At 42.0% G+C, this 24,858-nt stretch overlaps 1 protein-coding gene across 1 annotated transcript in view; it reads left to right on the top strand.

Annotated features, from left to right (window-relative positions):
- Window positions 1-24,858, top strand: part of scn8aa (sodium channel, voltage gated, type VIII, alpha subunit a) — a 71,378-nt gene that overhangs the window by 30,425 nt on the left and 16,095 nt on the right. The window contains exons 10-20 of the mRNA XM_088289982.1: window positions 2,204-2,410; window positions 2,475-2,756; window positions 8,329-8,643; window positions 9,855-9,990; window positions 10,192-10,430; window positions 12,882-13,055; window positions 13,207-13,563; window positions 15,142-15,615; window positions 17,197-17,314; window positions 18,405-18,559; window positions 18,933-19,106. Of these exons, the coding sequence (XP_088146108.1) occupies window positions 2,204-2,410; window positions 2,475-2,756; window positions 8,329-8,643; window positions 9,855-9,990; window positions 10,192-10,430; window positions 12,882-13,055; window positions 13,207-13,563; window positions 15,142-15,615; window positions 17,197-17,314; window positions 18,405-18,559; window positions 18,933-19,106 (2,631 nt within the window). The remainder of the gene's footprint in view (window positions 1-2,203; window positions 2,411-2,474; window positions 2,757-8,328; window positions 8,644-9,854; window positions 9,991-10,191; window positions 10,431-12,881; window positions 13,056-13,206; window positions 13,564-15,141; window positions 15,616-17,196; window positions 17,315-18,404; window positions 18,560-18,932; window positions 19,107-24,858) is intronic.

Below are 24,858 nucleotides of genomic sequence, written 5' to 3'. Positions count from 1 at the left end.
TAAAATTTATATATATATATATATATATATATATATATATATATATATATATATATGTATATATATATATATATATCTTGGGCACAATAGTCTCCCATTTGCACATGACTCGAGATGTGAGTGAACAGTGAGACTCATAAGAGGCATCAAAATATGGCAGCACGTATATTAGACTTGTGAATGTCATTGAAATCCATGAAAAAGATAAAACACACTTTAAAATCTGAAAATGCCTGAGACAGTGTCAATCACGGGGCACATAGAGACAAAAAACTATTCACCATTCACATCAATGGCTATTGTAAAGTCTTCAATTGAACCTGAAAAGAATGTTTTGGAATGTAACGAGGTGTCTTGTGTCTGTTTGTGCGCACGACCGCGCCTGCAGTCACTGGATATAAAAATGCGCTGCCAGAAATGCTCAGCTCGTGTTTGGTCTGACCGCATCAGTACAATTATTGTGGTTTGTGTAATGAGGAGACTGGATCACCATGCTTCTTTCTCTTGAACAAGCTTGTCCCTGATTCTATTTTTATTTCAAAGCAGAATTGCTCCTCACAGTTGTAGCTAAGCATTGTCAACGAACGGCAAGTCTGCTCGGGCCATATACACTAAAATGCTGCAATAGTGTCATGGTGCCTCTTTGATCACCCCTATAAAAATCTTTTATTTAATCTCTCTGTGTGACAACAGTGGTTGGGGACCCATTGTTGGACCTTTCTTTACATTATTGAAATTAATTATCACCAGTCAGGCTTGAAATTAGTGTGGTTGGAGAGCTGAGCCTTTTCTCCGCTCCCTATACACAGAGTACTCACAGTGTGGAGGGCACTGTCGTTCGTGGGGGGCTCCAACCTCTCAGTGATGTACTCAAATTTGGGAAAGGGGGCACTTTGCGATATCATTGAGTGCCGAGATTAGTAAAAAAAAAAAAAATGCACTTTTTCCATCTTACGCACATATTAGCACTTGGCCCCCATGTCCCCGAAGATGCCTTAATCACGTCGAAAGGATTGCTTGACAAGACAGAGACTGCTTGACTCATTACGCTTTACAATAAATACGTAGAAATGTTCTTACTCTGCGCACAATTCTTGACGCTTACATCGCGGCCCATTTTGTTCGCACCAATGTGCGCATGTTAATGAATCAGAATTCATCTAAATGACAGGCCCATGCCTGCGGGGTCAAATTTGCATAAACCCATTTCTTTGTAAAAGGGCCTCGATTTGACAGCATCTCAGCCATTGCTAGAGCAAGGTTTATATTCTGAAGAAAAGGCCTCCAAAAGTTTATAACTTTCTTTATCTTTCTGCTATTTTCTAAACGTTCGTCTCATTGGAATTCTTGCTTAACCCCGAAACAGACAACATGGAATAACAATGTCAATCATTTTTCATGAGTTAAAAATTTAAATTAGAGATGCTGCACACAACAAGCATAGAAAAATGAACAAAAAAAATGAAGATGAACAAACACTGCACACATTTTTAAAATTGAGGGTAAAGAATGGCTGTACTCCTGTTGGCGATCATATGTAAATATTGAACTATATTATATAAATGATTTATTGTATTGAGTTGAAACAAGTCAAAATACACAGAGAAGAGAGGATAGCACAAGAGTTCTTTACTTCTTCCTACTCCGTCTTGCACATGTAAACTGTGCTCATGACGATTATTTGTTTTCCCATTTTAAATCTTTCAGTACTAACTAAATTAATTTCTGTTTTCTGTTGATATGTTCAATGAAAATCAGTCAAACAGTTTAAAATGCACGATTGTTGGCCCCTGTTTTTCGAACAGAAAAACTCAAACCGCAAACCACAGGATAATCGCTCAGACTCATTTTTTAAAGACATTTGAATGACTTTCAATGGAGGAGGGCCAAAACGTTCAAATTTGTACAAACTCAGCTCATCATGTCGATTTGATATCTGCATTCTTGACAACTCACTGGATCCAGTAACTTCACTTGACATGTTGTTGATATGTTTTAAAGGTGTAGTCAACCCCCCAAATTTTTTGCAATGCCATTTTCTGTGCGCCTTCTTAATATTGCATTAGAACATATTCTTGTAAAGAACATTTATGGGTTGACTTCTCCTATAAGAACAATAATATCCATTAAACTGTAACAGAAAATCTGCAGTGTCTTTTCCCCACTTTCACAGCTCATCATTCAAATGTATCCCTCCCAACAGACTTTGAGAGCGGCAGGAAAGACCTACATGATCTTCTTTGTGTTGGTGATCTTTGTGGGTTCTTTCTACTTGGTCAACCTGATCCTGGCTGTGGTGGCCATGGCCTATGAGGAGCAGAACCAAGCCACCATGGAGGAGGCCCAGCGGAAGGAGGAGGAGTTTAAGGCCATGCTTGATCAGCTCAAGAAACAACAGGAAGATGCTCAAGTGAGTATATTTGTTCATCCTGTTGTTACTGTTGGATGCCAATAATGCTTATGTTTATTGTTAGACTGCTGCAATGGCAACCTCAGCCGGAACAGTATCAGAGGATGCGGTCGAAGATGACGGAGGAGGGCGACTGTCTTGCAGCTCTTCTGAGATGTCCAAGCTCAGCTCTAAGAGTGCCAAAGAGCGACGCAACCGCAAGAAGAAGTGGCGACAGAAAGAGCAGGAGAAGGAGAAAGGCGATAGCGAGAAGTTTGTCAAGTCCGAGTCGGACGACGGCAGTAAGAGGAGCCGCTTCCGCTTTCCGGATAACCGCTTGGGGCGAAAATCTTCCATTATGAACCAGGTGAGGAGCAAATCTCTGATGTCTGTCCATAGTGCTATATTCAAGTTAGATAACAATCCATTCTGTGACTCTAGTTCAACATTCAGGATTAATCTTTCAAAAAAAACACACAAAAAAACACCCGTTACCACTCTTTCAGCTTTAATGAAACATTGTCAGACAAGTAAAAAATTAAATCCTCCACATAACAGACTTCAAGTTACAAACATAACCCCGTTTGTAAGTCGAAACGCTCCTAAATCGAGGTAACTTTTCCCATTGAAATGAATGGAAATACAATGAATCCATTCCGGTTGTTTTGGGGATCTTATTCTTTCGGTTACAACCCATAGATCATGACCATAGGTTAGAGTAGAAACGGCAATCGACCAGCAAATCGAGAGCCTGGCTTTTTGGCTATAGCGCTTATCAATTCATTTAATTACCTAACAGCGGCCAGTGGCGGGCTGTGCATTTGACATGTAGGCCTTCAGTGAAGTCCTATTTGGTCAGACTTGAATAAATACCCCTCATAATGATAATCTATGAGAATACGGCTGGAGAAATAATGTACAAAAAGACACTGACCCACTACCGAGTGAGTGTTGGTCAAACTAGCTTCCCTTGAAAAGTCCGTCTTGAAAATGGACTCGCTAGTGTATCTGCAATTAAATCCACACTTTTCCCTCCTTCGGCCATTGTGGTTTAAAAAAAGCATGAATATGTTTTAGATTTTCAAAGTGTCACCAGTTACTCTCCTGTGAATTGATCCCGCATAGCGCTGCTCCTTCACGAGCGAGTATCCAATCACAAGCCGCGTTCATCATCTTCAACACAAGGCCAGCGAGAAGGCCTTACTGTCATCTACTCGTGATCTGATTGGCTATTGCAACTCTCTCTCAACAGTAAAAGCCTCCTTGAGAAAGAGAACAGACGCCCGCACGATTGTATCTGAAGGCCTCGGACGAATAGTGTGTGCTACTGGTATTATGAAATCTGCCTGGCAACATGAGCTAGATTAATTCTGATTGGATAAAAACTTTAGCCTAAAAATTAAACACTAGGATATAATATGACATCAATGTGAAGAATATGATCATGATTTCTTGATTATGTTAGGCCAGCAGAGAAGGCCTTGACTGTCACCACTGACAGCGGCTGAATTTTACTGCCTGCAGTACACTCAGTCACCAGTAGGGGCATTATGCCGCTTTTTTTTCTTTCAATTTAAAAGGCTTAAACAGATCAAAATCCCCAAATCAGTCATTATTTATAAAGCTTCTACATGTGGTCGTCTTCACATATCGTGACACTGAACATTGTACGAAAAGCACTTTGGACACAGCCGGAGTATTTTCTGTTACAAATACGTCACAAGTGCATTGACCTCCCGATAACTTTTGATGGATATTCTTCCTCTTGTACCAGCATTGTTGTTTCCTTATAAGCCTTGAGAAAAGCCAAAGAGTAAGGCAAAACAAATTTGGATGAAATGAGGTCCATTGAGATGTGATGACAGCTCCTGTACTTTACTTTCCTGATGGATTAAACTTTTTTTTTTTTTAAACTACAGTATTGGCTATTTTTGCAAAATTATTCAGACAAATAAAAAAACCTTTGACCAAAACATTGTAGTTCTGTTGCAAAAACAAATAGGTCATGCTTAACTATTCAAAACATGATAAAAGGGTTATTTTTGTATCAAATGAACACAAGCCATCATGTTACTAAGTAGTGAGCTCAGCATGCACATAATGGGAAGAATGAAAAACACATCTGGCTTTTGTGTTCTCTGTGCAGTGTGCACAAGATAAGCTATGTCAGTTTAAGGTAATAATTTTCTCCTCAGTCTGTAAGCATGCAGTGATACAAATTTCAAATATATTCATTCAAGCTGTTTAGTGTATTTACTGCAACCATCAAAACAAACCCAAAACTGTGTTTTGTAATCTCAAAGCACACCCACACCACCCCACAATGATTTTAAGTTGTTTCCAACATATTGGAAGAATAAGAATGGCTCACGAATCGTCCAAAATATAAGATTTCAGTTTTATCCTCACTCTCAGCTGAGGAACACGCTTGGTATTGAGTGGCAGCAGGGCGGAGCTGCATACAGTGGCCAGATGTGTAGACGTGCCCACGTTCAGACTGAATAATTCACAGTAATGACATGAATGTTTCAGAGGGTGCAATCCGGCAGCTTTGCAAGGGCAGCGCTCATATTGTTGCATAGTGTGGGCTTCTGAAAACAACAAAATGGGACTTATGTAATGTGGTGTGCTTGCCTGCAATTGCTTCTTCACTTAACATTCAGGCAGACCGTTGCCAAAACCTTTCAATTGTGCCAGTTAAGGTTTTATTTAAAGGCTGGATCGATATTGGCAACGGCACAGATTGATGTTGTCATGACTCATGTAACTTAACAATGCTATTTTGGCCACCTGCATTTTAGTGTGACCTTTGCAGTGTTAGCTATCGCTGACCTAAAACTAACCCACTTCATTGTGAAGTGACTTCGGGGAGAAGCGTGGCTAGTAACATTTAGTGCCCCTTTGACCCCACCCGTTCCTCCATCCATCCGTCAATCCATTTACTTGTCTTCATGGTCATTTGACCTAGCGCTTGTCCTCATTATGGGTGTGGCAGAGCTGGAGCTTATCCTAGCTGACTTTTGGGAAGAGATGTTGTACACCCTGTACTGGTCCTCAGTGAGTCACACCTGCAAGCAAACAAGCTTTAAAATTGACATTTGCGGCAATATTAGAGTTTTCATTGAAGCTGACTGAAACAAAGAGACAGATGACTGTTGACAAATATATGCAAAGTATTGGGTAGTTTGGGCTGAATTTGTACTAAAGGTATAAATGCAGATTATCTATTGACCAGTGACTTGCAGTGAGGTTAATGACTGGTGAGGCACTGACCCCTCTGGACTAAGATATAGAAATATTAACACAAAATAGAAGCTTAACCTACATTTCATTCATTTTATATTAGCTTATGATGTTTTTAATTAAGCCTCCATCAATTGCATTTTGTTCAACAATGTGAGAGCAAGAAAATCAAGAATGTAATATAAGATCAAGTTCATTGTTGTTACTTTGACTGATCTTTTTTAAATGACGAAACATTTGATCCTACCATTATATTTAATATGTTCTGAAAGCGGGCGACACTGTGGGCGACTGGTTAGTACGTCCGCCTCACAGTGTTTAGGTCAGGGGTAGGCAACTCCGGTCCTGAAGAGCCACTGTCCTGCCTGTTTTAGAAGTTTCCCTCCTCAACATACCTGATTAAAATGATCAGCTCATCAACAAACTTGCTGACAGCCCTGATCATTCAAATCAATTGTGTCAAGGAAGGAGTTGCCTACCCCTGGCTTAGGTCGTGGGCCTCCTTGTGTGGACTTTGTATGTTCTCCCATTGCCCGGGTGCATTTTCTTCGAATACTCCCGTTTCGTCCCACATTCCAAAGACATGCGTGGTTATTGGGACACTCTAAATTGGCCCTAGGTGTTAGTGTGAGTGTGAGTGGATGTTCGTCTTTGTGTGCCCTGCGCTACGCTAGCAACCAGTTCAGAGTGTACCCCGCATACTGCGCGAAGACAGTTGGGATAGGCTCCAGCATGCCCGCAAACCTCATTAGGAGAAACGGATAGGATAATGGATGGATGGATTTTATGAAAGTCCCGATTATAAAGTTACCCACGTGTGTTTGGCATTATAATCACATCTGATGTTTTCCTCAAACCAATCCATGTCAAAATGGGTAAAGAATTAAATGAGTTATGATTAATTTATTGAAGCAAAACACAGTTATCTGTCTGCAGTGTCTGTTGTGGGTGCTATTTCTGTATGTAACACACTCATTAGGCACGTCGCACTATGAGACGCATGCTAGCTGGCTCGCGCATGCTAGCTGGCTCGCGAATGCTAGCTAGCTCGCGTACGCTTTGGGCAGTGTTTTTTTCAGTCTGTTGTCTAAACCTGTGATGTTTCTTGCTTGCAATCATGGGGGCAACTACCTACTTTCTGGGGGGCATGCAGACACATAACTGGCGCCACCCCCCCCCCCCAAAAATATATAGTAATAATAATAATAATAATAAAAATAGCGATAATAATAACAATTTCATTTTTTATATGTAGCCGGTGACAGTCACGGAGCAGAGGGTCACCTATCAGTGACATGCCTCTATTAGTATTAGTGATGAGATCAAACCAGACCAATGAACAAACCACCGTTTATTACATAAAATACCCACTCAAAAATTCTTTTGCGCCCATCGCTTGGTGCCCCCACTAGCCTGCAGCCCCTATGCGCTGCATCTGCCGCATACATACTTTTTGCACCACTGCTTGCAATAATATGAATGATGAGACAGACTACGGCATCGTGTACAGCTTCTCTCTTGTCCAGCTTGCTCCCACACATACATACTGGTATGATTGTGTGAATCCATCACCTAATGAGGTATTCACAAAATTTAGTTGTCACAGTCTGCGCACAGTAGTCTCAGACTTCAACTGCAGGGTGTGCTAACATGCACCCTGTAATGCTCAACGTGGCGTCACACCCGTTGCTCGAGTGAATAGCATGTGTACAGATCTACGAGTCTCAGTCGTGCTGCAGTACAGGGCACCATCTCTTCTGTTCCGGGGATGATTTGGGACTTTAAAGTGCGCCTTATGGACGTGAAAATAAAGCATTTCTTTGCCTCTATGTTTGTTACCCCTTGCTGCTTTATATATTCTGAGACTTTTTACCTTGCCTAGCTGCACCTTAAACAAAATTAATTGTTAACAAATGAAAAAAATGGAAGTCAAACACACCCTTTTTCTAATTGACAGGGAAACACAACAAACAACTCTACATTTTGGAACATGAAATAAAGGGAAAAACAATTGCCGTATTTTCCGGAATATAAGACACTACTTTTTCCCTAGAGTTTGAACCATGGGGCTAATACAACGTGAGGCTTTTCTGTGGATTTTTCTTTCCCCAGGAGGGGTGCTCTATAGTTCAGAGAATTCGCTAAACAAATCTAGATTTTTTTTTTCACTTGGGTCTGTTCTGTTTTAATTAGCAAAGTTGTTGCCGTGTTGAAAGGCACTGTTTTAAGAATCTGTTTATGTACAAAATTGTTTTGTACATGCAGTAAACTAATTTTTTTCAACATAGAAAACCGCGGCTTATAGTCTAGTGCATCTTGTATATCGTGTTTTTTTCCCAAAGAGTTGCTGCGGCTTATATACTGGTGCACCTTATAGTCCAGAAAATATGGTGTATTAAAGCCTGAAACATTATGAGATGAGGTCATCTATGCCCAATCGTCTTGGGGAGTGACGTCAGTAATGCGCCAAGCCATGTTTTTAGCATGTTGAGATCTAAGGAAGTGAGGCGAGACGTTGCAAATAATAGAGTAATATGAAGGTTGGGTGGTTGCACACTCCGTACGAGACAAATTGTCGTCTACTGGATATTAAAAAAAATACTACATCAAATTCAAAGAAACATTCGGAGTCACAGCAATACACATTCAAGCTTTACAAGGTACCAACAAGTTGTGATTTTCCTGCTCCCTTCTAGTCTCTCCTCAGCATCCCAGGCTCGCCCTTCCTGTCCCGCCATAACAGCAAGAGCAGCATCTTCAGTTTCAAGGGCCGAGGCAAGGACGTGGGTTCAGAGAACGAGTTTGCGGACGACGAACACAGCACGGTGGAGGAGTGTGAGGAGCGCCGGGGGTCTTTGTTCAGCCCGTATCGGCGCAGCAGCTATAGTGGCTACCACGGGAAAAGGAACAGCACGGTGGATTGCAACGGCGTGGTGTCCCTCATCGGCCCCGGGCCCGGTGGACGCCTTCTGCCTGAGGTGAAAATAGATAAGGCAGCTACTGACAACAGTGTAAGGAAGTCAATGAGTAGACCTATCTAGGCATGGACCCCCCGCCCCTCTTGTCCGTTCCTCTCTTTCTGATTCTCTATCTTCTGATCTGTCATCTTTGCAAATCCGTATGTATCTCTTGGCTCAGCGCTCACCCCGCCCGCCCCCCTTCTCCTCCCCCAACGCCTGCAGTGTATGCTGCCCTCCATAGTACAGCAAAGGATGGAGTCATTAACAAACATACTTAAGGCAGCCCTATATTTGATGGGATTGTGAAACTGCGTCTGTCACTGAGGTTCCGGCAATTTTGATTTGATTCATAATTCTGAATGTCAGTGTGTGGTGCAAAATATGAATGCTTCTCAACTGACACCTTACATTTTTGATAAAACCATTCCCCCCTGCCCACCAGCCTGCTTTTAAAGCAACATACTCCATCGCAGTGTATTGCTGTGTTCCTCCTTCAGGCATCCTGGGCCTCTGCAAGCCTGTGTGGGTCGCCTTACAGTAGGAGGTGGAGTACATAGCCAGCAGAGACATTTTTTATCTGCTTCTCTAATGCATAGATCACATTTCCATAATTTTAAAAAGCAAAGGAGGGCTGCTGTCCTTGTATGTCTTGACCTTTCTCTGTTTTCCAAACTTCCCGATGAACATGACTGAATTGATTTTCTGCAGTAGTTTGACAATAGCATGGTAGAGCCACAACAAAAAACAAAAGCATGACAAATTAGTCTGTAGATTCCTCTCCTCTTTGACTTGGAGCATGCTCATGCATGACAACTGGATTGATATGAATGTCTCGCTTATTATTATTAGTATCTCTTTCCAATTTTTGCATTTATCAGCATTATGAGCAACACACAGTACCATCGGTTTCCAAGCAACAACCATGATATTGCCATGGCATGAAAAGGCCCGCAATGTGCATTCTTGAAGAAGTTGACAGCCAAGTGTTTTAATATGGACAACCTCTTAAAATTGACCATTAGGTAGAGTGGATAATCTCACCTGTAAATGAATTTAGAGCACACAAAAAGGTCCTTTAACTCCCATTAAACACACGCACACACGAAAAATGAAACATGCCTCGATACTGATCCCCCAACAACCACAACGACTTTTTACTGCCAATGTTGTTGTTCGCTTGCCTCCGCCAGCCACCGGTGGTGGTGTGGGATGGTGTTCATGTCCTCTCCATGGGTGCTTGATTCTTCCTCTCCTCCTGACAGCCCACTACTGAGGTTGAGGTGAAGAAGAAGCTGTCTGGCTCCCTGATGGTGTCTGTGGACCAGCTCAATACCTCCTTTGGTCGGAAAGAGCGGGCCAACAGTGTCATGAGCGTCATTACCAACACACTAGTGGAGGGTACTGCCTCTTTAACCCAGCTTTTTCATTATTATTTAACCAGGGCTGCTCTTATTGGTTGGTTAGTTTGACATGTATTTCCTGCTTATCCGCTTTGCATAGCCAGCAATACAGATACATACTCAAGACCTTTGCATGTTGGCTTGCTTCACGCACACACGTACGTTTGGTTGTGACGTCTGATCCCTGCTATGTCTTCAGAACTGGAGGAGTCCCAGCGCAAATGTCCACCATGCTGGTATAAGTTTTCAAACACATTCCTGATATGGGAATGTTCCCCCAAATGGCTGAGGATTAAGGAGATTGTCAACCTGATAGTCATGGATCCCTTTGTGGACTTGGCCATCACCATCTGCATCGTCCTCAACACGCTCTTCATGGCCATGGAGCACTACCCCATGACACCCGACTTCGAGGACGTGCTCTACGTGGGCAATCTGGTGAGTGAGTGGCAATGCAATTGTTTCTCTCGGAGATGAAACCAGCCTTCTGGAGTCTTTCATGTATCCTGTAATATTTTTACACGTAGTAAGCTGACATTTTCTACTCCTTCTTCCCTACTTCAGTTGGGTGGAGACGCACCCTCAAAACCATAACGAGAACTGAACCACTTCTTCCCAACACCCAAGAGTCAAACTGTAGTGAAATTGAATGCATTGCAAATATTTTAATACTTGATTTATCACTGTCAGGGAAATTAAATTGTCTCCACAGCAATAATCATTCACATACAATGTTTTCACAGTTGTGATCAACACAGGGGTGCTAGACAGGAGCGTCTAGAGGGAGGTCGAATGTTTAGCTAGATTCACACTACAGGCAAATGCGACTCTGATCAGAGTTTTTTGCCAATATGCGACTTGTATCGGATTTTTATTTTTTGATAACGGTCTAAACGACTCAATTAAGATTTTTTTCCAATCTGACCTGGGTCGCTTTCACACCTGGTCCGAGATTGGATACGTATTGGAATTTTTACAATGCAACCGCAATCTGAATGGTCAGGTCACATCTAGCCGACCGAGATGTCATTATTCCCTTGATCCACGCAGGCGCGGTCACATTTAATTTAATCCCACTTGAACGAAACATGAATCATAAATTGAACATTTGTGGTCATAGTTGTAGCCACGTAGACGAATGCCCATGACGTGACGTTTTTTTTTCATGATATGTGATCGAAAAGCCTTTCCTCGTCTCCCCTAAATACTGTATTTCTACTTCCTCCCAAATCACTCCTCTGTAGGTATGAGCTAATAAAAAGATGGCCCCTACATGCTGGATCACATTTACTACATTACTTCTGTAAACAGAAGGTTGTGAGTGACGTCGTCTCATTTTCTGCTCATGCTGGTCACTTTGGGCACAAACATGTTTGAAAAAAAAAATGAGCATCAAGACCTGCAGTGTGAGATAAAGGTTGAGCAGTTTGGTTTTCATCCGAGCTGTGGAACAGTCGGCCAGCTTTACAACTTGGTAGGGTTCTCAAGGGTGCATGGGAGTTCACGCAACCAGGCTTCATGTGTTTTGTGGACTTGGAGAATGCCTTTGAATTTGAAATCCCCCGATATTGGCTGTTTTGGTCCACATTAGTGGCTTAAGTCGTATTCATTTCCAGTAATGGTTGGACTCCACCAAGGTTGCCCTTAGTCACTGATTCTGTTCATAACCTTTATGGACCGAATATCTCGGTGCAGCCAAGGCGTTGAACGGGTCCAGTTTGGTGTGCTCAGTATTTCATCTTCCATGCCATTTTAATCTCACACACCCACTCGAGAGACAACACACTTTGGAATCCCCGCCCAAGTCAAGGTGACCTTTTGCACTGTTCAAGTTTTCGCTAACGACTTACTATTGGCATTTTCCCATTGGGAGACTTAAACCACTGCTGGATCCTCATTGGTCCCGCAGGCGTATCATTTTAACTTGTGAGGATAGTTCAGATCACCCTGTGGCTCTTCCTCAGCTTTGGACGCTTTGGTATTGTCTCTACTTTGAAATTACTTTCCTTACCGTGCAGGAGTAAATACTGGAGAGCTTTCTTCTCTGTTGTTGTCACTTAGTGCATCTCATTCCCACCGATGCATTCAGTGCAGCATAGTTTTCATGGTTCCTCGCTGTAAAACCAACAAGCCAGTGCTTTGCAGAAGAAAAATATTGTCATGGTTCCTTTTTCCTTGCTTAATGTTTAAGATTTGCCCATACAATATTGTATTATATTTTTGGAACCTAATTAATGACAGTAGGTACAAGCAGAATAGTCCAAAATTATGTTTATTTAATTTAATTTATTTTGATGAATGAATGGCCTTTTTGTTACCTAGTGAGAATCTACGTTTTTCAAGGTTCCCCCAAAAGCCCGCCTGCCATCGCCAAACAGGTACACCAGTGGACAACACAACATTTGGTGGACATGTCGATCATAGTGCGGCCATTTTGGTTTGACGCAACCATTTTGGGTGAATTCCAGGGCCTGTCAATTGATGAACTCCACCTGGCGAATTTGCCTAATTGAGCCTCAGTCAGAACTAAATCTCGAGTTTGGACAACATCTTGCCATATAAAAGGGGAACAAGGGCCCGTTCATCACTTCTCACAGCTTTCATTTTGTATTTTTATTTTGTTGTTGATGTGCAAGGAGAGATGTCAGAATAAAGGAGTTTGTGACCTTGGCAGTGCACTGGTATTTCTTTTCCAGTCCAGTCCTAAGCTTGATTTTTACATGTACTCTGGACTCTCCTCAAGCCAATTCCTTACAGAGGAAGCTACTTGCACTACATTTTGAATTCTGTATTGTGTCTGCCAACCTGACTATCCCAAAAGTCATCCTTACAGCCCCTTCACATTTCTGATTAATGCCTTTTGATGTTTCCTGCCTTCCCTTCTGCCAGGTGTTCACTGGGATCTTTGCTGGCGAAATGATGTTCAAACTAGTGGCTATGGATCCCTATTACTACTTCCAAGAAGCCTGGAATTGTTTTGATGGCTTCATCGTGACGCTGAGTTTAGTAGAGCTGGCTCTTGCTGACGTTGAGGGTCTCTCAGTGCTGCGGTCATTCCGATTGGTAAATGATCTTTTTAGTAATAGCACATTGACACAGCTGGTGAAGTATGTTCATGTTGATGGAAGGGGGGGGAAATATGATATATGCAGATTTGAATGACGTGACATGACCCCGACTAATGATGCCCTTTCCCTCCCTGCCCTTTCTCCAGCTGAGAGTGTTTAAACTCGCCAAGTCATGGCCGACTCTCAACATGCTGATCAAGATCATTGGCAACTCTGTGGGCGCTTTAGGGAACTTGACTCTCGTGTTGGCCATCATCGTCTTCATCTTTGCCGTGGTGGGCATGCAGCTATTTGGAAAGAGTTACAAAGACTGTGTATGCAAGATCGACGCTGACTGCGAACTGCCACGCTGGCACATGAACGACTTTTTCCACTCCTTCCTGATTGTCTTTCGAGTGCTGTGCGGCGAGTGGATTGAGACCATGTGGGACTGCATGGAGGTGGCTGGCCAGGGCATGTGCCTCATCGTCTTCATGATGGTCATGGTCATTGGCAACTTGGTGGTGAGTACCTGTTGCACAAATTATCCATATTGTAATATATCACAATTCTTCTTTATATATAATAAAAAAAACTCAGCATGATAATGATATTAATAAAAAAAAAAGGAAAATCTCACATTGACAAAGTGCTTTGACAGACCAACTAGAACACAAATCCCAGTCAATAAAATGCAAACCACCAAACCATATACTACTGTAGCAGTAACAGCAATAACAGCGTCAGTAAATCATTGAAGTAATTAAAATAAAAGCCTTGCCAGCATATTATGCATCGTGTGTGTGTGTGTGGGGGGGTGTGCGTGTGCGTGTGTGTGTGCAAGTGTATCTTTTTGGGGGTTCTTCCATGCAAGTGTGCCAGGCCTTCCTCGCCCCATTTTCTCATAGGCAAATGAATGTACAGAATTTGTTACCATGAAAATGAAAGGTGCAAGCACCCATAAAGACAGCATGGATTCATTCTCTGAATATCTGTATGTGGCGTATGCCGCAGGCAAGTTACCAAACACAACTTCACCAAGCAATAAAGTATGCATGGTGTATTAGAAGCTAATGCTGGAAGATAGTGCTCACTAATCTGTGCATCCAACAACACTCAATGCAGTAATATCGTTTTAGACAATGTACTCTGGTGACCAGAGGTGACAGACAACTTTGTGTGGGGGCAGTGTTATGTAATTTAGCCATTGTTAGCTGACAGTGGGGTTGTGATTCAGGACAGCTCGCTCACAAACACCTTTTCAGAAATAGGGAGCTAATTTTGTAAATGTTCCAGAACGCCCCACCGCTCCCACCCGTCGACGATTATATTTTGTCGCGTGATGGCCGCATGTCATCTACCCAATCCTCATGTCCCTGAAATCAACACCTTTCAGCAGAGCCAAATAATGGCATGTTTGTTCAGCCATTATAGAGCAAGCCAGTTGTGCCGCTTTAGTTTTGTTAATCATTTTCAAAAATAATAAATTTATTGGACTGACCAATACTGTACATTTTTATCAAAGATACAAATTTGGATATTTACTTTCAAACAAAGGTAATAAATTATAAAAAAATTTGAAATATGTTTGCTTAATGGTTAGCACTATAGCCTCACAGTGCAGAGGTCGTGGGTTCGATCCCTGCTCCGGCCTCATGTTCTCATGTTCTCCACGTGCCTGCGTGGGTATCCTCTGGGTGCTACGGTTTCCTCCCTCCTCCCAAAAACATGCATGGCAGGTTGATTGGACACTCTGAATTGTCCCTAGATGTGAGTGTTGGCGCAGAAGGTTGCATGCCTGTGTGTGCCCTGCAATTGACTGGCAACCAGTTCAGGGTGTCCCTTGCCTACTGCCCGAAGACAGCTGGGATAGGCTCCAGCACGCCCAAAACCCGCGTGAGGAGAAGCGACTTGGATGATAAATGGATGGATGCTTAATGTTTCTCAAGCTGATTTTCTTCCACCAAATTGCATAATCACTGTATTGTTGCAATGTCATGTTGCAGTTGACCCTGAAGGTTACGTCTTTACCCGATGGATGTTTTCTGAAGATTGCCCATCATGCTAACATTGGCGTAACTTTTTTCCTTCTTGTTGCAAAGGTGTTGAACCTGTTCCTTGCCTTACTGCTGAGCTCCTTCAGCGCAGACAACTTGGCTGCCACAGATGACGACGGCGAGCTTAACAACCTACAAATTTCCGTCATTCGCATCAAGAAAGGCATTGCGTGGATCAAAGCCAAAGTGCGGCTGTTGGTTGCCAGCCTGCTGAGAAAACCACCCATGGAAGACGAGCAAAAGCCTTTGGACGACATGTATGACAAGAAGCTGAACTGCATTGCCAACCACACCGGGGTGGACATAAACCGAGATCTGGACTTTGCAAAGAACGGCAATGGCACGACCAGCGGCATTGGCAGCAGCGTGGGCAAGTATATGATTGATGAAGACCACATGTCGTTCATCCACAACCCCAACCTGACCGTCTGCGTACCCATTGCGGTTGGGGAGTCTGACTTTGAGAATCTTAATACGGAGGACTTCAGCAGCGAGTCAGACAATGAGAACAGCAAAGAGGTGAGTATGACTCAATCGCCACCGAGCAGCGCAGTCCACTACTTTATGCATGTCAGTGTGTTGGCAAACCATGCGATGGTACCTCCATGTCTGACAACAATGCATTCTGAGATGCTTGTTGCACTCGGATTTGGTCGACACTCAAAACAAAATGTCCCATTGTGACAATTTGTACTCTAAACTGTCAGAAAACCTTTGTTTCAGACAACGACGTAACATACTTGTAATTGTCGTAGAGTTATAACCAAACTTCACCAGTCAGTATTTGTGAATTTACTACACACTTTTTAAATACACCTTTATTCTTAGTTGGGGCAGATAATGCACACACCGAACCGCACACCTAATTTTTCACATGAATGGTTACACAAGTCCAAAATGAAATTAGCCACTATTCTCATGGAAATACTATCAGGTACGGCCCCAAGATATTTTCTCTCCCGCGAATAATTCGGGGGTCTTGCGTGAGAGGGCTGAGAAAAAAAAAACGATTTTCATGACTTCAGTTACTTAAGAGGTTCTTTTGTTTTTTAGGTTTTTTTTTATTATTAAAGTATGACACACACCACAAGCATGTTCGTACGGAAGCATAGAACTACCAACGTAAAGTAAATATTTTTGACTAGCTAACTCGTTCGAACGTATTTTGATAAAATGTAGGCTAAACCCTAAAAACGCTGACTTTTTTTTCTCATAATGCTATGTATGACTTGCACATATTTAGCCTACATTTTATCAATATGTTCGAAAGTAGCTTGCAAATATGTTCAACCGTGTTTACAAATACGTTCGAACATGTTCTACGAACTCAAACTTAATGCGCAAGTAACTGAAAGACGCACCCCAACCCAACCTGCCCGCACAAACACACACGGGGCCCTATTTTTTTGTTCAGGCTGCAAGTCTAGCACAAAGCGCAGTCCAAATGTGCACATGGGTGGACTTTTCTTTCTTTGGTTATTTTGCTGAGCTTTGCACTGGTAAAAAAGGGTGTAATGGGGCGTTTGTCGTTTGTACTTAATGCAGTGGTTCTCAATTAATCAGGGCGGGTCCCCCTGGGGGGCGCGGTGTGATGCTGAGGGGGGCGCGTGTGACCCTGGGGAACATGCTTTTTTTTCAGCTTCACTACACTAAAGTGTAATTGCACATCCACTCCAGTCGTTGGCAGTGGCGCTCTCATTACCCATTGTGCGCAGCAAGTATTAACTCTACGTTGCACGTTTATTTTGCAACGAAAATGCTGTTATTTATAGTTGCGGCGGAGAGTGGGTGGAGGGGTGGCGGCACTAATTGTTTTCTTCTTGCTAAGGGGGTGAGGGGCATAACAGAAAATAGTTTAGAAGCACTGACGTAAGGGAATAATTTTCACCAAATTGTCTTGGATACAACATTAAGTACCCTGGATTTCCAAGGTAAAGATGCCCAAATAATCCAGTATTTAAACTGAGAGAATGTACAACAAATTTTTATTTATGACGTTCATATTTCCATACAGACTTGTTTAGCTATTTTACCCTGAGAACAGAACTGAGTTATTGTATATTTATTTATCTATTTATTTTAACATCTGCGTCTTTGCAGTTGGACGACACCAGCTCGTCGGAGGGCAGCACCATTGACATCAAGCCAGATGTGGAGGAGGTGGTGGTGGTGGAGACGGTGGAGGAGTACATGGAACCAGAGGCATGTTGGACAGATGGTGAGGCCGCTGCTCCCATGGCGCCCATTACCTCCAGTCATAGCACCGAGACTCCCTTGGGCTGAGTGACAATGATAGGGCAGCTGGGTGAAGGACAGTGTCATTATAAAGACTCACTCGAGCATGCCCGCTATTTGTCATCACTGTCTGACTCCCTCCATCCCTGTCACTGATCCCTAAATGCCCTCAAGATAAGTGTGAATATGCAGTATGCTGTTTTAAAAGACACTGAGAATACTGTTATACTCAGTGGGGGATGTGTCCGTCAGAAATTTCACTCAGGTCACTAGGAAGCCGTTTTCTTTTTTTTTAAATCATCTAAAAAGAATCCAACGGGTGAGAGGCCCCACACATGACAAGGAAACTATGTTCATGTGTGTGCTTACTGTTCTTTTCTTGTACTTTTCTTACTGTTTTGTACTTGTACCAACCCAGCACATCACACACATGATATCTCCACCCACAACTGGGAGTCTCCTCCAATAAAACAGATATCTGTCCGAGTACCAAACCTTAACTTATTAAAGGCAGAGTGGTGCCACCGGACAACCAGACTGCCAGAAAAGGAAGTTTAATTGTAGGAGGAGAATTTAAAAAAAGCTATCTTGTATGGAATCATTGTGATACATGGTTGTTTGTCATCTTAATTTTGGGAAATGACTTGTGAGTGGTCGCAATCAATCTCAAAATCAGACCAATTAGGGTTATGTGTGTGCTGGACTCAAGGAGTGGGAATCAGACAGTAATTGACATATAAATATTATCGGTTTACTTCGCCCCCTTTTCGTGCCTTCACAACAGTGATTCATCGCTTTTCAGTGATGCCAGCAAAGTCAGTTGCATTCTTTTAAACATACTATCATGGTTTTAAATTCAGTATTTTACCTGTTTCCAGAAGCATCCAGGACTTGAGCTCCGTAATGAATTTAACCTATTCATATGAGGCACCCAATCAAGCAAGAAAAGGGCACAGTCCCACTGAAATCCTGGCGTAATCTGCGATTTAGCACAGGATGACGCCTTCTTTCAAGACATGGATCCTGTGTTGTCACTGACAGTAGAATCCCCGTCTCCCCCTGTGTGCACGCAGCTTGCGTGGCTAAGTACAAGTGCTGCGATGTCGACATCACCATGGGCTGGGGGAAGAGCTGGTGGTTCCTGAGGAAAACCTGCTACCTGATCGTGGAGCACAACTGGTTTGAGACACTGATCATCTTTATGATCCTCCTCAGCAGTGGAGCTCTGGTAAGTCGGAGGCAAATAAATGTACTTTATTCAATACAAGTACTTCCACTCCAGTGTGCTGTGGGAATTAGAGGGGTGATATCAAACTGGTAGTTCTGTCTTCCTGTCTTGCTTTATGGACCGCACCAGTTATCAAATTGGGCTTCTTTTTTCAGTGGTGGTGAGATGCTTATTCCCAATTTTGTCAAAGGCTACTTGAATTACAGCAAAGATTTCTGCATATCTAGATTAGCTGCTACTTACTTGAAATATATCACAGCGATTTATTACGATTTGTCACGATGCTGCACACACTTCGTTAGCAGCATTGTAAATCATCGCGATGTGATGCTTCCGTTGCGCTCAACCTTTTTTTGTCTTGTTTCTCCCTAAGGCCTTTGAGGACGTGTACATTGAGCAAAGGAAAACTGTCCGTATTATTTTGGAGTACGCAGACAGGGTTTTCACCTACATTTTCATCCTGGAGATGCTGCTGAAATGGGTTGCGTATGGCTTCGTCAAGTACTTCACCAACGCTTGGTGTTGGCTGGACTTCTTCATTGTGGACGTAAGTGCATCTCTTGACTCTATTAGAGCATTTAATCAGTCCGCCACCACAACTTGTAATAATGCATTATTTAAACATTACAATTAATAAATGTAAATGACGATAACTAAATGCAAATGCCATACTTTTACTGCTTGCGTTCATCTTATTGGGAATGAAGCAATGATCTTAAAAATAAATGTGAATATACTGTGCTAAGTATACTGATATAGGATCTGATGTTTTAAGCTAACTGTTGTCAACTGACAGTGGTTAGGTTTCTAATTAAAAGATGCTTAACTGGGTGGAAAGGCAAGATGTTTATATATTATTGGTTAAGCAGGGCTCCCGACTAACATTTTTAAAATCCATTTATTTATTTAATAATTTAACAAAGCGTGCAGTGGTCCCTACCCTAAAATTTTAGGGGCGCAAGTAGAGAATGTAGGGTGTCACAAATGAACATGCGTAAATATAAGAAAATATTCACATTTTCACTCATTTCCACTATTTTGATAAATAGGTGGAAGTGTGGAGCAGAAGTTTGTCAACGACAAGAAATACTCAGCAAATTTACTAGTGAAGCATGCGTGACTAGATGAAAAATTAAGTGGCACTGTCTGAAATTCTCAGGGCAAAATGCCACCATTTTGGCTAGTCTGGAGCCCTGATTGTGTTTTACAATAATATTCTGCATCAGTCCATATGAGATGGACATGTGCCTTTTACTTCCCAATCAATCAAGTTTTATGATTGGTTTTCTCCTCTGAGACGCTTCTATACTGTACTTTATGTGCAACAATTCTCACAGCAGGACCAAATTCTCTGTTCTTTTGAACTAGTATTTAGGAAATTATTGGACCAAATAATTAATAACTCGCCTACTAATTGCAACCATATTCAAGTGTCGCTCAGAGCTGTGGGATGTTTCAAAAAAAGTGTCTTTGCCCTTGTCTGACTCGTAAGATGTTGTTGTTGTTGATATGAGCCTGCCAATGTCCTTTTTCTCTGCTCCTTGTGTCTTGAGTCAAGTTTGAAGGACCAGAAAAGAGAAGTTTTCGAAAGCACTTCCACTTTATGAGGTGTTTGAAAAGGAGAAAAACCTCTCCGACTTCTGTCCTCCTTCTTGAACTAAACGCCTCTCCACAGTGTCCAACACTTCAGCCCAAACCTGTGAATGGACTCCTGTCAGTGACTACCATGCGGAGTTAAACTCAGTTGCAAACACAAGCGTCAACATCCCACAATAATCACTGACCTTTTGCAAAGACAAACCCTCTTCAGCTGCTGTCGCTAAGTCGGTCAAGATTTCAACAGGATGCCTCCTGTCTGAGAGAATTCAATCCATCCATCCATTGTCCATTTTTTTGTAATCGGTATGTTTGAGATAGAAGCAGTCGGATGGTTGCGTATGCCTTTGAAGGCAATGTCACTAGATGACAGTGACGTAGGTTCAAGGGCAATTGCAATTGAATGCCTACATTTTTACAATCTTTATTTCTATCTAGAGTTCATGTGATGGAATAGATCAAACGATGCAGATGCACAAATTAGGTGTAAATAATAGTTTCAACAACTGGCAGTCAAAATCAGGGTATATCCAATCAGCATGTTAATGCTGCATACGCTGTAGGAGATATCTAATATGTCGGCTACCTCGTTCCTTTCATTCATATTTCTAAGAGGGCTGATTCGGCACTGAAGATATGAGTCAGCCACATACTGTAAGACAACAACGATATCAAGGAGCAGCACTTTCTGTAAAGTTAGCTGTGCTATTAATTTCCTATCACTCTTCATCCATTTAATAGCTTGTGCCACTTAACACATAACTCGGTTAGAAGCATAATGTTAGCATTTTGGTTAATACCATTGCTTCACTTTAATGTACCTAAAAGCTTTTTGTTAAATCCTGTAATATATGTTGAATTCAATGGAATACCTCCAGAATGTGTTTTACCTTGATGTTGTACTGCACTGTGATTGGCCATTCTGCAATTACAGGGTATGGCTTTGCAAAGGGTCATTTGTTAACAACACAAATCATTATTCATGACATATGTAATGCCCCAATATATACGCACTCCGTATATTCCGGACTATAAGGCACACCTGTATATAAGTCGCAGCAACTTTTTTTTGGGAAAACAACAACAACAACAACAACAAAAGATATACAAGCCACACCAGGCTATCAGCCACAGTTTTCTATGTTAAAAAAAAATAGTTGTTTACTGCATGTACAGAACAATGATTTTGTACTGTGAATGCACATAAAGGTACATAAACAGATTGTTAAAACGGTGCCTTTTAACATGGCAAAAACTTTTGCTAATCAACAGACTCAAGAGAAAAAAAAAAAAATCAAGATTTATTTAGCGTATTTTCTGAACTATAGAGCGCCCCTACTGGTGAAAGAAAAATCCACAGACAAGCCGCACCATTGTATTAGCCGCATGGTTCAAAATCTAAGAATAGTTATAGTCCGGAAAATACGGTACATACATATAGATATACATGCATATATATATATATATATATATATATATATATATATATATATATATATATATATATATATATAGTGCATACATTCGCATATAAACACCAAGGAGTATGAATAATATTTTGTGCTTGATTGTAGGCCTATCCCTATTTAAAATAGAGTGCAAGCAGTCATGCCCGAAATTATTCAAACCGCTGCATTTTTAATAGTATTTGGCTTGACTGCATAGTGTATATATGCTTGCTATCTATTTTTTTAAGGTTAAGAGTCCATGCAGACTTTAGAGCAGGGGTGGGCAACTCCTGTCCTCAAGGGCCAGTATCCTGGATGTTTTAATACTATATGTCTCCCTCCTCCTGATCATTTGAATCAGGTGTGTTGGAGCATACGAGACATACAGTATATAACATCCGGGATACCGGCCCTTGAGAACCAGAGTTCCCCTCCCCTGATTCAAAGTTGTTGCTATTGGAGTCTCCCTCCCAGTTGGTGTGTTACCAAGTACTTGGGACTGTGTAGCTTCCCAAGCCAACAGGGAATGTGCCGTCAAGCGTGACAACCTTTTTCCCCCACCGTCCCCCTGCTCACTCCCTCTGGAACGTGTAACCTCTGAAATGTGATGATGTTTTGCTGAGATGTAATGATGGTGGGTGACAGGCGCCCAACGGTAAGTTTGGTCTTCACTAAGGACTCCCCCCTGTTAAAAAAAAAAAGAAAAAAAAAGGTTTTAATTGTGGTGGTTTGGTGTTGTGGCCTCTGCTGTTCTGTGTTGTGGGGTGCAACTGTTGCCGTGGACTTGCAAAAGGGGGTGGGGCACCATCATTAAATCAGCCCATCTTATTCTTGTTGTGGATGCACCTGACTCTTTTCCTCATCACCCTTCTGTTACTGCATCTTTTTCTTACACATTTGTGTCTCTTTTGCTATTTACTGTAGACAGCAGGGAGTGTCGGTTGTCAAATTTAGTGTTAAATGTTAAACGTTTCTCCAGCAAAGTTGTACATGTTAAAGGAGACATATTTTGTATTTTTGGGAGGCAATTTAAAACAGGTCGTAGGTGCCCTTATAAAAGGTCTTTGGCATTATTCACTCAAAATAGACAAAGGATAAAGAATTACGGTACACTTAACATTCACTTTTATCAACCTGGTTACAATGACTTGGTTTTCGGGGAGGTGCTTCTGTTTCATATAAATTAGCCACTGCTCTCCCTGTGCTGCATATCGAGTGTCAAGTTGAGCTGCTAGATAGTGTGGGAGGGGAGAGGGTGAACAGTTACTATGAAAATAATTGAAAGATCTTTTGCATTTTCGTGAGTGGATAATTGCAGGCAGATAGTACTTAGTTAATAACTAAGTAATTAACTTAATTTCTCACTACATTGATTGGCAGGAACTCAAGAGACCCACATTTATGTATAATAGCAACAAAGTACATTTTGCATAATATGTCCCCTTTAATATTTGGATTAGATCTTGAAATACTTTGGTTCAAAATTGAAGTTCAGTGCACGAACAGGAGGCTAGCAAGTGTCGTTCTTCATTCATTCCTTCTTTTTCCACTCAGATTATTTTTCATGGTTTTATTGTGTTTTTTTTCCCCTTCTGGTTTTAGTTTGCTTTATTTCTGTTTGTTTTGCGCTGTCGTCATCCGGGATCACAGCCCCAGATGTCATTGGCCTTGAATTGCAGAAGGACGCTGAGATACTGAGGCCACGCCCACCCAGTTGGCCCAGCTTGGGGCCATATGCCGGGCACCCCGAATGGGTGCGCTCCATGGGGTCAGGCTGAAGGTGACAACTACCCCAAACACTGTAGCGTAGATGAAGGCAAAATCTTTACTTTAAAAGTCTGCATTCACAAAACTAAGTCATCCTAACAATAACTAGTCTTTGCTTTTCTCTCCACAATGTTATCTTTAACCACTTTTGTTGACATTGCTGTGACACCGGTTAAAATGAAGATTTTGCCTACACAATCCTCCCTACGTGACTTTGGTAAGCGTTTGATGTTTATGTACTCCATGTGGTGCGTTTGACCACTTGGTGTCAGTGGCTGGTTGGAGGTACACTCACATGTGTTGACTATTGACATTTTCCTTGTTTGTAAGAAACGGCTACACCCCTCAGCCCTAGTCTTTAAACGTGTACAATTTGTATGAGTGAGCAGGCGACACAAGACGAGAAGAATGTGAGCCTCGGTAAGTTCTATGACAATTTTGGTGGATTGTTATTAACTGTATTGGCAATAGTTTAAGTCCCGGTACCTGACCAGAGGTGCGCATTCAGTACTGACCGAAGGTCCGTCAGTCAGTCACTGATGTACGCCCTGTTTGTTGGTGAATGACGAATGATGGAAAACTTTGAAAAGCTGACGGACGATGCACAGATGGAAGTGAATTTTCATCCTTCACTGGAATCGTCACTAATTGGGTCAGTACCGGCGCCCCTCTCAGTCCATCACTGGTGAACTCCTGTTGACATTTGTAAAAACGTACTGCCGCGCCGACCTCTGTCAATTACAAGTGAGCAGGAATTATTCAGTTGAAATGAGGAAAGATCACATCTATACTTTTCAACATTGTCACAAATGTACGAGACAAATACGCGTTCGTTCAAGGCTGCAAACGTTCACCAAATGCTCGCCAACAGTTTGATGCCTTTTCTTGTCACAAAGAAATTTTGAATATGTTTAAAATTTCCTTGCAACAAGAAATGTAGAAGTGAATGTCTGGTAAACATCTAGAGAACATTTGGTGAATGTTGAACAAGCACTGACGAGAACGCAACATTGGCTACTTTCGCAAATGTTCGCAAACGTTTGACCCTCAATGAAGTAAATGCTTATCCAGTTGTCTGCTAGCACGAGAAGCAGTCTACATCCTCATTCCGTGGTCCTTGTTGTCGAACACTGCAGAGCGTCTCAAATGCACTACAGCAGTCGCAGAAAACATAATATGCTGCTCAATGCCACTAGCTGAGTCCAAAAAATAACAACCCACAAATAACAACCCACCAAAATAAAATCACTGATGCTTAAGCGCATTGGCTAAGCCGAGTACACACACAAACTAATTTTAAACAATGGATTTCTCAAATGTGAGCGAGCCACCCATAAAGGAGGTTTACAGGAGCTGACCAACACAATACATCCCACTCACAACCACTTCTCTATCCACATCCTCCCCGAAACCAGAAGTCTGTCATATTATCAAGACTTAAATTTGAGGGACAGCACGGTGCCACAGGGAATAGATTTCAGACTGCCA

Source organism: Idiotropiscis lumnitzeri, chromosome 3, assembly GCF_059441095.1.
Source record: "Idiotropiscis lumnitzeri isolate Australia: NSW breed Sydney's pygmy pipehorse chromosome 3, RoL_Ilum_1.0, whole genome shotgun sequence".
Lineage (NCBI taxonomy): Eukaryota > Metazoa > Chordata > Actinopteri > Syngnathiformes > Syngnathidae > Idiotropiscis > Idiotropiscis lumnitzeri.
The sequence above is the reverse complement of the archived record's forward strand: the minus strand, read 5'-3'. Positions and strand labels throughout refer to the sequence as shown.